This window comes from Magnolia sinica, chromosome 13, assembly GCF_029962835.1.
Source record: "Magnolia sinica isolate HGM2019 chromosome 13, MsV1, whole genome shotgun sequence".
NCBI lineage: Eukaryota > Viridiplantae > Streptophyta > Magnoliopsida > Magnoliales > Magnoliaceae > Magnolia > Magnolia sinica.
This window is the reverse complement of record NC_080585.1, coordinates 20,494,987-20,512,504: the sequence shown is the minus strand read 5'-3', so window position 1 is coordinate 20,512,504 and position 17,518 is coordinate 20,494,987. Positions and strand designations below refer to the sequence as shown.

Sequence of the window (17,518 nt, the reverse complement as noted above, 5' to 3'; positions counted from 1 at the left end):
TATGCAATGATCAATCTCATAACAAACATACAGATTATGCGTATGGGCATGTATGATGATGCTATGCCGTCACATACTCATAATTAGTATCAATAACCGGTATCAACAATCGGTCTCAACAATGTGGGCATTTAACCAACATTGCCCCCAAGAAATAGCCACATAGAGCCAAATATATAATGGGCCCACGACCTCACACAAAGGCCTAATATACAACACGATAGCCTCACTCAAGAGCCATATATACACAACAGGTGGACCCTGCTCATGGGCCTAATACATATCACAATGGGCCTTGCTCATAGGTCATGAACACATCCTAATGAGCCTTACCCATAGGCCATGAATACATTACAATGGGCCTTGCCCATGGGCCTCAAATACATGACATGTGGGCCTTACACATGGGTCTTGAATACATCAAATGGGCCATACATCATGGGCCTAATACGTGTCACAATGAGTCTTAACTACGGGTCGCATGTACATTATATAGGTCACGACAATCGGCCTTGGCAATCGAAATTGGCCTCGATAATCGAGGTCGGCCTTAACAATAGGAATCGACACTCAAAATTGACCTCGATACTCGGCCTTGACAATCGGAATCGGCCTATACGATTGGCCTTGACAAATCAGAATAAAAAAATCGGCCAAGTCAATCGGAATCAGCAATCAGTCATGAGAATCAGCCTCGATCGTTAATCGGCAATCAGCCACGACAATCGGGATCGGTCAATAATCGGAATCGGCAAAGCGGTCACGTCAATCGAAAATCGGCAATCGTTCATGAGAATCAGTCTCGATCGCTAATCAGCAATCAGCTACGACAATCGGGATCGGTCAATAATCGGAATCGACAAAGCGGTGACGACAATCGAAAATCGGCAATCGGTTATGAGAATCAGTCTCGATCGCTAATCGGCAATCAGCCACGACAATCGAGATCAATCAATAATCGAAATCGGTAAAGCGGTCACGTCAATCGGAAATTGGCAATCGTTCATGAGAATCAGTCTCGATCATTAATCGGCAATCAGCCATGACAATCGGGATCGGTCAATAATCGGGATTGGCAAAGCGGTCATGGCAATCGAAAATCGACAATCAGTCATGAGAATCAGTCTCGATCGCTAATCGGCAATCGGCCACGACAATCGAGATCAATCAATAATCGAAATCGGCAAAGCGGTCACGTTAATCGGAAATCGACAATCGTTCATGAGAATCAGTCTCGATCCCTAATCGGCAATCAGCCACGACAATCGGGATCGGTCAATAATCAGAATCGGTAAAGCGGTTACGACAATCGAAAATTAGCAATCGGTCATGAGAATCAGTGTCGATCACTAATCGGCAATCGGCCACGACAATCGAGATCAGTCAATAATCGGAATCGGTAAGAATGGGCCTAACAAGGCCTAATGGAAGGTCATAATGTGGACATTCAACCAACATTGCCCATTAATGTGGACGTTTAACCAACATTGCTTTCAAGAAGTGGCCCACATAGAGCTAAGCGTACAGTGGGCCCATGGCCTCACACAAGGGCCTGATATACTTCACAATGGGTCTCACACATGGACCACGAATACATCACTTTGGGCCTCATCAATAAGCTACAATTATACCACATTAGGCCCCATCATATGGGCTGCAAATACATCACTGCGGGCCACAAAAATGGACGACATAGATATTTAATACATACATCACGGTGGGCCGCATACACGGGCCTAATATACATCAAGTGGGCCTCATCTATGGGCCATAAATACACAACAGGTGGGCCCCGCTCATGGGCCAAAGAGACATCATGATGGGCTGCACCAATGGGCCTCATATATCACAAGTGGGCTGCATCAATGGGCCGCAATAATACACATCAAGGTGAGCCTCAGGGATGGGCCATAAATGTATCCAGGTGGGCCATAAAAATATCATATTAGGCCTTGATAAAAGGCTACAAACACATAACAGGTGGACCCAGTATATGGTCCCTCAAATGCATCACAATGAGCCATATAAACATCAAGTGGGCCACATCAATGGGCCACACCAATGGACCAATATACATCAAATGGGTTGCATTGCATGGGCCGCACCAATGGGCCTCAGATTGGAGCAGGTGGGCCCTATCATGTAGGTCTTAAATACAAGGCAGGTGGGCCTATCACATAGGTCTCGAAATACAAGGCAAGTGGGCCCTATCACATGGGTCAAAATACAAACATATGGGCCCGCACATGGGCCATAAATATATCATGATGGGCCTCATAGATAGGCCGCACTAATGGGCCTCAAGTGGGTTTAGATTACACCAAAATTCATTTCAATAATCGTAGGTGTATCATGTGTATTACTGCACACTATTATAGGGGTACATGGTTCACCAATGTGATCAGCACTGTCCAAACATTTCCCAAGTAAATCAGCACCACCCAAACTTTGTCTATGTACATCAGCCCCGTCAAACGCTGTATAGTACTGTCTAGTACAATCTGGACAGTGTGGATGAAATAAATACATCATGGTGGTCCCATGCTGGCAAAACAGATGGATGGCTTATATCAAAAAAATCAAAGATGGGTCCACCAAATGAATTATCCAGATGGACCGTTGAACACATAAGTCAAGGTGGGGTCCACGTCCCCTGGACTGGATGACATGGATGAAACACGTCCAACGTGGTGGCCCACGCACCACCATCCAAACATTGTCCAGCACCGTCCAGACAGTCTGGACGGTGTGGAATATCACATATATGATGGTGGTGTCCACGGAACTTGCTGATGTCCCACACCAGCAAATACACCAGCCATTCTGTCATACCAGTGGGTCCCAACAGATACAAGTATAACATAATATTATTTGTTATATTTTATTATTATTATTATTATTTTTATTTTAAAGAGAGCTGCAACGTCCAGCGTCCAAATGGACGGTTGGACAGAAATACATACGTCAAGGTGGCCCGCCATCCCAGCTCTGCTGGACGAAAGGCTTGATACCAGGCACATACAGTTGGTGGGTCCCACGTGGGACCCACCATAATGTTTATTTTCCATCCAGCTCGTTGACAAGGTTCACAGAAATATGGGGCCCCCTGTAATGTTTATTCCCACCCAACTTGCTGACATGGTCACACGTGACCTGGGTGGAGAGTAAAACAAATTTCATGTTTGATCCGAAACTTCTGCAACCCACAAGGGTTTCAATGGTAGGCGTCAATCCACATTGTTCATGTGACGTGGGCCACCCAAGTCCCATGTACGGCTGATTTTTGGGGCAGCCCACGGCCAGAATGGGGCCATCAGATTGCACAGCGCTGATGAACAAATCACATCATGGTGGGGCCTACAAGTGGGACCACGTCCCTGCCTTAACAGCGTCCACGGCAGCAACGTCCTGTGCTGCTGACGCTGCAGTAGCAGGCGCTGCTGCATGTTTGACATTTTTTATTTTTTATTTTTTGATTTTATGAAATTTCATGGTTTTCCATATATATGGCCCACATCTGAAAAATTCAACCCAGCCATTGGATTGTACAGCCCATGATCGATCAAATGAGACCAATATACGATGTGTTTTTAGCGAATAGAAGAATCAAGGTGGGTTTTAATGGTAAACACCACTATTCCCTATGGTATGGCCCGCTTGATTATCGGATTGGCCTCATTTTTCGGCTCAATGCCTAAAATCAAGTGGGGAATGAAATGGATGGAGTGGATTAGTCCCATACATCAAGGTGGGGTCTATATGAGCGGTTCACTTAAAAAGACTTGAATCATGCTATTTTTTTTTTTTTGACGTCCAACGTCCCTGGACGCTGGACGGTTTAGGCTTAACACATATAAGAGGTGGGCCTTGCTCAGATGGGCCACTAAAATAGTTGAAGGGTGTGGATGAGACATACACCAAGGTGGGGTCCGTCCGAGTGGGCCACACATCGTACAAAAAATGAGAAAAAGAGAGAGAAAAGCACCCACCTCAAGATCTCCCCTTCCTTCTTCCGCCTATAGCCTCTTGAGCTCCAAGGGAACGTTTTTAACGGTTGAGATGGGCTTTGGATGGTGGGGATGAGAGATAGGAAGTGGGTCACACAAAGCCTCTCATAGAGTTTTTTGCTTGGACGAGGGTTGCTCCCATGGGAGTTTCTTGGAATGATGAGAGAGAAAATGGGAGGGAAAGAAGTGGTGAGGTGGAATGATGGGATAAGAGGGATGGTGAGTGATGGGTGATGGTTTTTGTTGACTTTTGGGTGAAAAGAGGAATGGGTGTCATTCCTTGTTGGTGAAAAAGGGATGAATAGGTAAGATTGTATACTTACTTTCATTAATGGATTGATGTGATGTTTAGGGTAGAGATTCTCTTGGGGATTGCAACGCGCGGTGTTTTCCTCGAACTGAATGTAGGCCCACATCTCTAGGCCTAGGTATCGCCTCGGCGCGCGAGACACGGCATCGTAACCGCGGCAACGGTGCGGTCGCACTGGTACAAGTCTCAGGTTGAGCCGACTCTGATATACGGGACACGACTCAGGATCGCGCGCAAACGCCGATTATAGGTCGCGGGTCACCGAAATTCGACATGGAGGATCGCGGGAATCTACGGAATAGTACAGACTATGATACGAGTCTTACATGTGCTATTTCCAAGAAACCTGTAAATGCCTGTCAATTTCTGTGTCTTTCCAGTCAATATCTTCCAAAAAGAAGAAGAAGAAGGGAACAAAAAAAAAAAGAAATTTTGTAGAGCTCCACTTTGGGTACTAGAAATTGAACATCAAAAAGTTGGAGTACACCAATCTCCCACAGCCATGTTTGGTGGGCGGGAATTCGATCACACATTTCAAAATGGGAATGTGATGTAGAGTGGGCCGCAGAAACTTTCATTCAAAGATGGACCAAAGAAGGCCCAATTGGAGGTGGAAGTGATCCGGACTTACGACTTTAAATTGGTCATATCTCGCAACCGAGATGAGTTTTTCGACATATCATATATGATTTTTGGGTAGGAAAACCTACTTAAGCCAACCACGCCAGCTATGTCGGGTTGCGCATGCTAGATTTGCGAGATTCCATTAGATCAATGGTCAAAAGTCCCATTTAATTTCGTTCGTGCCCAACATAAAAAGGGCTTAGAAAAGTTATGAGAATAAAGTGGTTGGGCTAAATTGGATACTATTTTTGGCCGAAACCCACAAAGTCTAGTAGGAATAGAGGCAGTCTATAAATAGTAAGTTTACTATTTATAATAAGTCACATTTTTAGGGTATTTTAGTTGGAATCTAAGTCTACAACTCCGTCCTAGGGTTGAGCTCATTATTTAAAGAGTTGTAATTTCATTTTCTATCATCAATAAAATTATTTCATATTTATTAAGAATTATTCCTGTTTTATTTCCTCGTGGATTCGAGGGAGCCCTATGAGGAGTCCAGAGAGCTTCATGGATTCGGAGTAGTAATCCCCTGGGGAAGATGGTGATTGACCTCATCACGTCCTTCCCTGCGTCAAAATGGGATTAAAAAAATCCCATATTGAAATGGTGCCGAGAATTGAAAAAAAAAGAAAAAAGAAATTGGTTCAGTCATTTCTTCCCACTGTTCTAAGAATGTAACTGGTATATGTTGAGAGTCAAAATTGCATATTAGACCCCAGTTATTGCTTGGATTTACGAATATGATACTGTTTAATAGCTCAATTTAATTGTGTTTGTGATGCAAGGTGTATTTACAAGCTTGGACTGAAAATGGTGCTAAAAGTATAGAATTAACACTCAGAATTTATCAAGGCAAAGAATGGACTCCAGGGGACAAAGATCGAGGAATTTACACGTTAGAGATCTGAGGAAATCAAGTCATTCACATTAAAGAGGGCCTGAAAGTCGTCCATAATGCAAGATCATGGGGTTTCTACCACCCGTTTGGTTTGAAACTTATATCTAGCTTAAGGATCAGAAATTAACCGTACATGTCAAAATTCAGCTTTTGGATCCCTGTAGAAGTGGCCCAATGGACAGTTCAGCCCATGAATCTTCGATTCACGTCCCACATGAGATCTGGATATGCTTCAAAATTGGTTTCAACCCCTTATATGACGTGATACAACAATTGGATGGAGTGGATTTCTCCAAAACATCAAGCTGGGACCCACTTCATGTGAGTGGGAGTGCACACTAGCTACGCACTCGCATTACACCAAACGAATTTAAATCGGTCAAACTGCCTTGACCGATGAAAATGGAAACAGCTCTGTTTCCGTTTTCAGCGTCCGCACAACGCGCTGCTGGGAGGATGCATGGCCCACCTTCATCATCCGGAAGGCTGATCCAAGCCATCCAATGCACTCAAGAGGAGGAATAGACCATACCCTAGGAGAGCTTGGCCCAAGACACGTCATAAACAGATCTCTTGCCCGCTGAAGGGTTGAATCATCACCAAAGGATAGATCAGGTGGGCCACATCAAAAGACGTCCAAACATCATCCGTACAATCGAAATTTCTCCATTAAGCTGATGGACAGAGTAGATTTCTCATGAAACTCTGATAATGGGTCCCACCGTCATCACAGCGCAAGAAGCGCTGGCTCTGTTCGCGCGTCCGGAGAGCCCGGAACGATCTAGGTCGTTCTATGGCCATGGAAAGGATCGGTCCGACGATCCTGACCGTCCAAATTCACTCCATAGGATGGCCGACCAGAGACAAGATGACCGAATGGCTCAGATCTTGCATGCAAATCTCCATGGGCCGAAAACGTTGAAAAATCGGAAATGGTTTCCGCTGTTGCTACGTAAGGCTTTATGCACGAGGCTGATGCATTGCGTAAGAGTGGAGTCGGTTCTCCAAACCGACTTCCCCACCGACCTGCTGGCCACATGTCTATAAAGGGAGAGAGAGAGGGCCAACTATGGAATAATCCCGGGGGACTGTGGAGAGTGGGCAGCCGTGGAGGCAAAGTGGCCAGCCAAGATCTTCTTCCTTCTTCCCTTTTAGTTTTTCTTCTTCTTTTAATGCTTTTATGAGACTTTAGTCTGATCATGATTATGATAGGCTAAACCTCTTAGCTAGGGCTAAGAGGTGAAGCTTGTAGCGTGATTAGGATGGTTGCTTTGTTTTAATTCATGTTTTGTTCAACTCTTATGGATTCTAGTTATTTATGAAGATATATTCTTAGTTTTTAATGGTTTGTTGTGACTCAAACTACAATAGATCTACGATAGCTTGCTATGTCTTCTTTTTCTGAATTGAGATTATGAAATTAGTAAGATTTGTTGTTCACCATCGTCCCATGGGCATGGTAGGGTGACGGAATCCTTTCTAACCTTCACAATTCTCTTAGGGTTGGCTGTGGGATTGGTAAATTGCTGTTATTTGCCATCGTCTCCTGGGCATGGTTAGGTGACGGGATCATTTCCAAATCTTCACCACTCTTATCTATTGATGATTGGATCAATGAGAAGTTCAGAGATCTGACAAATCTCTTCTTACCAATTGGATAGGATAGGACTCTGATTCCAGTTGTGTTCTTGAATTATTGCAAGGTAGTTTCCCAATTGCTACAAGTGGATCCTTGGCACCTTAGTTCCCACCTTTATTTTTATTAGTTTTTCATTAATTTATTCACAATTATTCCCTTCCTTTTACCTGATTTAGATTTTGTCTTATCCTAGTTCTAGTTCTACTTAGTTTCAGATTACGTACAGGTTTCAGTCCTTTGGGATTCGACCTCAGTCTCACCGAGTTTATTACTACATCACAACCCTATACTTGGGGAGTGAACAGTATACACCAAATCCCATACTGTATGCATAGTGGCATTCCTGCTGACTGAGCTTTTTGTTGTACATTTCGAAGCTCATCGGAACGTGTGTTAGGATTCACACCCACTGTCCATGGAATCAGGGACAGTTGAGACTGAATGCTGGCTTGTCTGTGTACACAGCACTTCTGTATTTTTTCTTTCTCATTTCGCTAGTAGTGATTGGCATGTAAACACGGCCTGAAAATTTACAAGTACATGTTCACGGTGAATTTTCATGTTGTATTGTCATGTGTAAGCTATTGAGACTAATTGCTATTTTGACTAGAATTAGCTTGAGTCCATTTTGGTTGCAACCTGAGTTCAGAGTCCATACACTGCCATTTTTGTTTCATTTTCTAAATATCTTGTTTTATGATTAACATCTCAGTTTTCTCTCATGTAGTTTTTCATTGACTCGTCTGAGACGAATTGGAAATCCTGAGCTGAGTCCTAGGTTCTAAACATTGAATAATACAAAATCTGAATACTTGCAAAAGCATTTTTCTGAGATTTCTGAAACCATTATAACATACAAGAGACCATTTTAAAAAAGATATATATTTAAGTGATCTTTAAACTTATGGAACATTTTTCTAGAGGTTACATTGGCATGAACCTTCATTCTAAATTTCATATTTGAATAATCTCCTGATTCTTATGATTTTATTTTATTTTAAAAAAAAAATTTAAAAGTTTGGGTCTGTTAAGAACATCACAAACTGTAATACCATTTCATGACACCATGTGAAACTTCTAGGATCAAGGCAACTGTTACAAAGAATTTTTTGTCAACATTTCTTTAAGCATGTTTTGTTTCTTGAGTTTCTGAAAATGGTTTTGTTTTTCTATGCTTATAAAGTTGCAAACCAGAAAACTCTTGCCTAATTCACATAGGTACCTAATGGGGGCACTTTCTCTAACATGGTTAAACAATTTAACATGCATAAAATCCATCCCATCACTCAGGTAGACCATCCCTTGTTTGGCCTTGATCCCAAAAATCAATTGATTCAACAATCACCCTATTTAAAATTATATGGAAAGTCAGAAACCACTAAATTCTCATGGCATGGCAATACTGGGATTTTTGGGTAATACTTTATCTTGCTGAGGCACACCAGATGAATTCCAATGTTTAAAAAAAAAAAAAAAAATCACACGGGGCCCTACATACAAATAATGATGGATGTCGCATTCCAAATGTTTCCTATGGTGACTGTCTGAGTTTTCATTCATCCTGATTTTTGGGTTCCAGGGTGAAAATGAGGTATTGTAATTGATGGACAGGGTGGATATCATGAAAGTTCCACCCATGTGGCACTTAGTTAGTGGGAGTTACCTAGGCGAGGTTACTGTCAGGTACCTACATGAGTTACACTATCATGGTTCTTGCAAAACCTATAGTTTCAGGTACACTACAATAATTAGAAATTACAAAGAGGTGTTAAGATTTCTTATAAAATTTAAAGATCATGATAAATTGAAAAGGAGTTGCAGCGGATGTATGGAGGCATTTCATTAAGCAAAATACTTGCTTCAAATTTCTTAATTTGAAAAAAGTCATGCAAAAGGGTGAACTCTGTAAATTATAATATATGATTAAAGGCTTTTTATGGCCATGTGTTGTCTTTTATTTGATACCAGTACAAATTGTTAGAGGATATGGAGAACAGATGCACTACTTACCAATTGATAGTTTATTGCTTTGTAGCCTTCTTCATTTTAGTTCAAAACATCCACTAGAGTACTTCAGTTATGCTTTTTCAATTCTGTAAAATGCCACAGACCAAAAAGCAGCGATGAAAACTTTTAATTGTAACAAATATATAAGAATTTTAGCATGTATTTCATTTTGGTTTCAGCCAACCCAAGTAACTGGGAGAAGGCTGTGACGATGATGACTTGATTTTCCTTTTTCTCTTCCCTGAATAGAACTCTATCTTGATGCAACAAAAAGGAAAAGTACTGAAGATTGACGCAGAGCTAAGGTCTTCATATATAATGTCTGGAATTGTTGGAATACTTGGTTGATGTTTTTTAGGTCTTCCTAATTTCTTATGGAATTTTCATTTATACACTCATTTGTTTTTCTGTTGTTCTCACCAAGAGACCTCAATTAACATAAAAATGGAAGATAATTTCAAATTTCCCTTTTCAAATTCATTTAGATATTATGCAAATTTTCTGAAATTCAGTTCTCTGAAACTGCATTTTTATTTTCAACAAATGTTGTGGTGTAAAGCTTAAGGCTCTGCATACATAATATTTGGAAGACATCATTGATCTTTTCTTCATCATCATCATCATCATTGATCTTTTGTTTTCTAATTTCTTATGGAATTTCCATATATCCTCATTTGTTTATATGTTGTTCTTACCAAGAGAAGTTATTGTGTGTAAAATGGAAGACGTGTGCAGTTTTACCAATTCAAATGCTTTTAGATCTTGCGCCAATTTTCTAAAATTCAGTTCTTTGAAACCAAACTTCTGACCAACCACCTTGAGAGAGAGAGAGAGAGAGAGAGAGAGAGAGAGAGAGAGAGAGAGAGAGAGAGAGAGAGAGAGAAGAAAAAAGAACACTTTTATCCAACACTTAAGAAATGTAGTGACATCTATTTTCAAAGAGAATTCATTGCCATGAAACTTTTTGATCTTGTTTCTTTGTTCCTATCCCTTTCTTTCTAGCAGCTAATACTGAATATAAATTGTGTGTATTTGCATTTGATGATTGTTGTTGGCAAGTATTTCTTTCTTTTTAACTCTTTGTAATGCCAGTCGCTGTTTTCTTTTGTTTTTTCTTTTCTTTTCCATTCTTTTTTCCTGAACTTCATTTATTTACTACAAGCAAACGCCTACTGTACATGACTATGGTTCTTAAAAAAATAAATAAATAAATATATCTTTGCTGTATCTGCTTTACTTGGTTTCTCAAATTTGTTTTCTTGTTGCAAATTTTGGAGACCCAAAACAAACAAAAGAGATGTTTCATAATAGGATTTTTATGGATCAGGAGAGTGTAATTTTCCCACCCGAAGGTCTTTTTCTCTTCGCTTACGGCATGAACTTCCTTCATTGCTTCTTAATTAGTTTTCCTTCTTTGCTATTTTTTCTTTTCTTTCATGTTTAGTTTACACCTGTAAATCCTTTTTATAGCTCGAGGAAACTATTGGCATTGGCAAAGGGACTGCCAAAGTGTATGCGACTGTTGATCTAGAAAAAGCTAGAGTTGGCCGAACCCAAATCATTGAAAACGAACCTTTTAACCCTCGATGGTACGAATCGTTTCACATCTATTGTGCCCATTTGGCTGCTGATGTTATCTTCACCGTCAAAGATGATAATCCAATTGGAGCAACACTGATTGGAAGAGCTTACATTCCTGTTAAAGAACTCCTAAATGGAGAGGAAATCGATCGATGGGTGGAGATCTTGAATAAAGACCGTAAGCCTATAGGTGGAGGTGCTAAGATCCATGTGAAACTACAATATTTTGATATTTCACGTGATCGCAACTGGGCACGGGGGATCAGAAGTCCAAAATTCCCTGGCGTCCCTTACACATTCTTCTCTCAGAGGCAGGGATGCAAAGTCTCTCTGTACCAAGATGCCCACGTCCCTGACAACTTCATACCAAAAATCCCTCTTGCTGATGGAGAGTATTACAAGCCTCACAGATGCTGGGAGGATGTTTTCGATGCAATTACAAATGCGAAACACTTGATTTACATCACAGGATGGTCTGTGTACACCGAGATCACCTTGATAAGGGATTCTCGGAGGCAGAAGCCAGGAGGAGATATGACACTTGGGGAGCTCCTCAAGATGAAATCCAACGAAGGTGTTAGAGTTCTTATGCTTGTTTGGGATGACAGAACCTCTGTGCCTTTACTAAAGGAGGATGGGTTGATGGTCACCCATGATGAAGAAACTAGGAATTACTTTGCAGGGACAGAAGTTCACTGTGTTCTTTGCCCACGAAATCCTGACGATGGAGGAAGTATAATTCAGGACCTGGAGATCTCTACCATGTTCACTCATCATCAAAAGATTGTAGTGGTAGATAGTGAGATGCCTAATGAAGGTTCGCAGCAGAGGAGGATTGTGAGTTATGTCGGAGGTATCGATCTCTGCAATGGGAGATACGATACACAGTTTCATTCTCTTTTTAGGACCTTGGACACGGCCCACCATGATGATTTCTATCAAGGCAATTTCAAAGGTGCTTCAATCACAAAAGGTGGACCGAGACAGCCCTGGCATGACATTCATTGCCGGCTTGAAGGTCCCATTGCCTGGGACGTCTTGTTCAATTTTGAGCAGAGATGGAGGAAGCAAGGTAGGAAGGGCCTGCTTCTCGAGCTCAGAGATCTCGCTGATATCATCATCACCCCATCTCCTGTCATGTTCCCTGAAGACACAGAAACCTGGAATGTGCAGTTATTCCGTTCTATTGACGGAGGAGCTGCTTTCGGCTTCCCTGAGACACCAGAGGATGCAGCTAGAGCTGGACTTGTTAGTGGAAAGGATAACATCATTGATCGGAGCATTCAAGATGCTTATATACATGCCATCCGCCGAGCGAAGGATTTTATCTACATTGAAAACCAGTATTTCCTTGGCAGTTCCTTTGGGTGGAAAGCAGACGGCATCGAGGTTGAAGATATTGGTGCATTGCATCTCATTCCAAAGGAGCTATCACTAAAGATTGTCAGTAAAATTGAAGCTGGAGAGCGGTTTACTGTCTATGTTGTGATTCCAATGTGGCCTGAGGGGAAGCCGGAGTCTCCTTCTGTGCAAGCGATATTAGATTGGCAGAGAAGGACGATGGAGATGATGTATACTGACATCGCTGAGGCCCTACGTGCGAAGGGGCTCGAGGCAAACCCCAAGGATTATTTGACGTTTTTTTGTCTTGCAAACCGAGAGGTGAAGAAGGATGGAGAGTATACTCCACAGGGGGAACCACAGGCAGATTCTGATTATAGTAGAGCTCAGCAGGCCAGGCGATTCATGATCTATGTTCATGCCAAGATGATGATAGGTATGCAATTTCCCTGCCACTGAACTTCAATAATATATCATGACTCGAGTCTGATGAGTAATGGTTTCATATTTTATTTGAGTCAATGAAAAACCTGCTGATTATTTAGTCTGTTAGCTGTTTTAACCTTGTTTTTCTTTAATATGGATTTGAACTTGGTATTCGGAGTGTGTCTGAATCAAGTAGACATGGCTGAATTCCTGGAGTTTTTGAACATGACTACAAATTGATAATTTTCTCTTTGAATCTCATGGAAGTCATTAGCTTTTATTATTCGGATTGCCTTTTATTTGGGAATAAATTGCCTTTGTTGGAGCTGAAAAATGTACCACTGTATTTTCTCACTTCGCTACTCCACAAGGTCATTTATTGATACATGCCTGATTTTTCAGGGATAGAATGGAACTGATTCTGGTCCAACAATGATTGAAATCCCTCTCGATTTATTATCAATATCCGGAAATGCCACCGACTCAGAACTGAGCCGAGTTTGACTCAATCTGGCCAGGCTTCAGTTCAAGTCCAGACTCTGGTGTCCATAAAATGAGTGCGTCTGTCATTGATTTTGTTGAAATGAACCTGAAAATTTAAATTTTGATTTCTGGGTTAAGACCAACTTTCGCAAATTGGTTCATATGGTAATATATGAACAGATTCTAAATAAACCACATTCTGCTCAAAATGTAATGAGTTGCTCCTGATAATGTCTAATGGAGGTTTGCTAATCCTGCTTGCTTTGTGTAGCTCAGCCCATCGATGTGGCAGCACATGTTCTATGCTGGCGCTTGTAGTGCCATCTGCCTGTTGGCCCTTCCATCTAGATTCTATAGCATAAAAGTCAATATGGTCTACTCATTAGGTGTTTACATTTTATGAAACAAATGGACATCTGAAAGGACTTGTTTTAGCCATCTGTTTGTTTCATAAGTGGAACTGCCTGATTTTTGTGCAGAGGCATCTAAATAGTGGGGCCCTATGATGGACAGCTTGGATATTGCACATTTCAAAGTAGCCATATTTCTCATCTTTTCTTTATTCTCTTTCTTCCTTTCGAAAATCGGGTTTCCATTTCGTTGGACTAGATTGAACTCTGAACTAAACAGGATCTTCATGGCCCTGAATCTGAGTCAACTCCAAACTCTGTAACTCAATCTAGTGGTTTTAGTTTAAAAAGCTCATGCCATGGTTTCGGATTACACAGTCATTGTTTTCCAGTTTTAAAAGCAATCAAATTTTTGCTTTAGATTAGGACCATTTCCCAATCTTTTCAACTCGGCCAGATTGGAATTCTTAAACACCGCCGGCTGTGTCTTTGATTACAAATGGTTGTATCTTGACTTCTGTATTTGTTGGTTGCAGTTGATGATGAATACATAATCATTGGGTCTGCAAACATCAATCAGAGGTCGATGGATGGCGCAAGGGACTCTGAGATAGCCATGGGAGCATACCAGCCATACCACCTGGCGACCAGGGAGCCTGCCCGTGGACAGATCCACGGGTTACGGATGGCGTTGTGGTACGAGCACCTCGGCATGCTCGACGACACTTTCCTCCAGCCACAGAGCTTTGAGTGCATTCATAAGGTGAACAATATCGCGGAGAAGTACTGGGATCTCTATACGAGCGAGACGCTTGATCACGACCTCCCGGGTCACCTGCTCACCTACCCAGTTGGGGTCACAAGTTCAGGAGACATCACAGAGCTGCCAGGGACAGAGTTCTTCCCTGATACCAAGGCTCGCATTCTCGGCACCAAAAGCAAGTACCTGCCTCCAATCCTCACCACATAAGAATCAGCAGCGAGTAATTTCTTCTAGTTGTCATTCTCAGTACCTCCTTTTCTTTTCTTTCTATCTTTAGTGATTGTGATGGTAGAGACTACTGGAAATGTTTGCGAATGAGATCCTGATGTATGACTGCCTGATGTTTATATACATTATCTGCTTCTTAGATTAGTAGTGCAGGTGTTTTTAGACTAACCGACGAGCCTGCCTTCTCTTCCAACCAAGAAAGAAAAAACCATTTCGCTCCATCGATGACGTTGGCTGCATCTGAAATGCTACATTGTTGCTGTTATCGAGTTTACTGATAAATAAGAGAAATCTACCTGCCCAAGGAGACTTGATTGCATGTGTGAGCTGGCCTAAAAATCAAGCTGGTCTGGTCATCAGCTGGGCCACACTTGTATGTTGGAAGTGGACTGTTGGTAGATTGTTGTAGAGGTCCATTTCTTTTATCATACAGCGTGGCGGATTTCATTCCTGCTCATTGGGTAGAAATGACACAGCTCAAAGGACACATATATATGCTATCCGTTCCAACTGCAACTATAGGGCGACTCGCCCATGATCAGAACTGTTAATCTGATGGGACCTTATTTCTATGGATTACATTCCAAAGGCTTCCTATCTGAAAATAGTAGTCATTGAGTTGTTGGATTGTTGACTGTTGAGGGTGGGGCAATGGCTTAGGACTGTACATTTACAGAGCATACATAAGACAGTTAAGTTAGTTGACGCCAAGGAGAATTTTGGTATACGGCCCATCTAACAGTGGGCCTCACCAGATTAACGGTCCCTGTTGCCACATGCTTGGCACGTGCTGCACCTTGTGGGGGAATTGATGGTGCTTATGGTCTCTAACAAAGGCAGTCACCTCCATAGTGCATGTAGTGAAGCTGCCATACGATACATTCTTGATCTATGCAAAATGTATCGGGTCGCCTACTTTGACGAAAGGGTCCCAGTCCGGTAGGGATCACATCATTCCCGTCCATCAGGTGGTTTCTTCAAATTAAAGACCAACTTGTTAATTTGTAGGACCTGCAGCACCTGGGCTCATGCTCTCTCTCAAGAAACCCTTACAGATCAATTCCTCCACTTGCCCCTGAAGTATCTCATACTCTTTTGGATTCATCCGATAATGAGGGCGGTTGGGCAGGCTAGCACCAGGGACGAGGTCTACGTGATGTTGGATATCCCTCATGGGGAGCAATCCATTTGGTAAATCTTAAGGACAGAATTCTTTGAATTCGTTTAACAATAGTCTTAAACTTGAAGAAATGTTCGAAAGATCCGATTCCTCGCCCTTCACCACTATGGCGTATACCTTGCCGATTTCTTTAGATTCCTCCATGAAATCTCAAATGCTCAAGAGGGAACTCCCCTCTACTTTAGAGGCTTCAGGGTGAATATCTGGTGCTATAGGGGAAATGATTATTTTTCGACTATTCTTGACGAATACGTAAACATTGTCTTGTCCTCGATGGGTCACATCACTGCCCAACTACTAGGGTCAACCGAGTAACAGATGGCATGCTTCCATGTCAACCACGTCGCAAAGTATTTGATCCTTATAATTTTTGTCAATTGAAAACGAGATAGTGCATTGTTCAGTTACATTGGTCTCGTTCACATTTTTTATCCAGCCAATTGAGTACGGGGAATGATGTTTTCTCGTTGGTAGCTACAACTTGTCCACCATCACCCTTGAGACGATGTTCTCAGTACTACCATTGCCTATGATCACATCACAGACATTTCCGTTGACAGTGCACCGAGTACAAAATATATTATATCGTTGTGGATGTAATTCCTTCTGTGGGGTATACAGTAATCGCCTCACAACTAAAAATCGCCATGATCCTCGCCCATTAATTCATCGCCATCTGTTATTTCTTTAGTGGCTTATTCATATTCATCAAAGCCAGGGTCTTCTTCTTCGGCCTCATATTCAGTGCCCCCTTCGTTTATGGTCAAGTTTGCTGCTGGACGTTGAGGACAAGTGTTTGATAAGTAGCCTGGTTAGCCACAACGGTAACAACTACTCGACCTTAGCCAAGCATAAGGATTTGGAATCCTACTTGGGCCCGCTGTTGTGGGTGCTGCACGTTGAGATTTGGATGAGTTGCTCTCCGTATCATAGTTTGTGATTGGAGGAGGTTAAGGACGTTCTTTTACTAGATCTTTTCATCGTGCCAGCATTGGATCTTGTGTAGGACTCGTCAAGGGGAGTCGAGTTGAAGGATAGGGCCGAGCAGGAACTCTTGTAAGTTGCGTTTCTGCCCTACCCGCCAAGTGAACTGCTTCATCCATGGTCCCGACTGGGTACATCTAAATTCGGTCCTGAATTGTCGGTCACAACCCACTTATAAATTATGCCACCTTTTGTGACTCAAATTCTGACAGATCGTTTCGTATTGCCAACCGCTGAAATTCTTCAGTGTAATCTATGACGGTTCGATTTTCTTGTCGACAATTCTGGTATTGCTGGAATAACATCTACTCATAATCTCTAGGGAGGAATCATGATCGAAGAAGATGTCTCATCCGTGGCCATGATGAGATGGGCGCCTTGTTCTGGTGGACTCGTGAGAGTTGTAATTGCTCCCACCATACAGAAGTACCAGATTTTAATTTAAACGCTACCAATTTTACCTTTTTATGATCTGGCACGTCCATATAATCAAAATATTTCTCTACTTCGGCTAGCCAATCGAAGAAATCTTCTATACATAATAAACCATTAAAACTAGGAAGTTCAGCCTTACCTCAATAGTCTCTTTCAGCATGATCTAGATGATCGCCTCTATATGTTGATCGTCGGGCAAAACTTTCATTAAGGTCCTTGTCGCTAGAACTTAAATCATCTGGTGTAGCCTTACGGTTTGCTA

The 17,518-nt window shown here is 42.0% G+C and overlaps 1 protein-coding gene across 3 annotated transcripts in view; it reads left to right on the top strand.

Moving 5' to 3' along the window:
- LOC131223151 (phospholipase D alpha 1-like) overlaps positions 1-17,518 on the top strand; it is a 55,582-nt gene that overhangs the window by 4,198 nt on the left and 33,866 nt on the right. For 2 of the 3 annotated variants that reach the window (XM_058218461.1, XM_058218464.1), the window contains exons 2-3: positions 10,956-12,843; positions 14,203-14,796. The exons of the other annotated variant lie outside the window; for it this stretch is intronic. In XM_058218461.1, coding sequence (XP_058074444.1) covers positions 10,956-12,843; positions 14,203-14,636 — 2,322 coding nt within the window. In that variant the 3' untranslated portion in view covers positions 14,637-14,796. Of the gene's footprint in view, positions 1-10,955; positions 12,844-14,202; positions 14,797-17,518 lie in introns of those variants that run through there. 3 annotated transcript variants of the gene reach the window in all.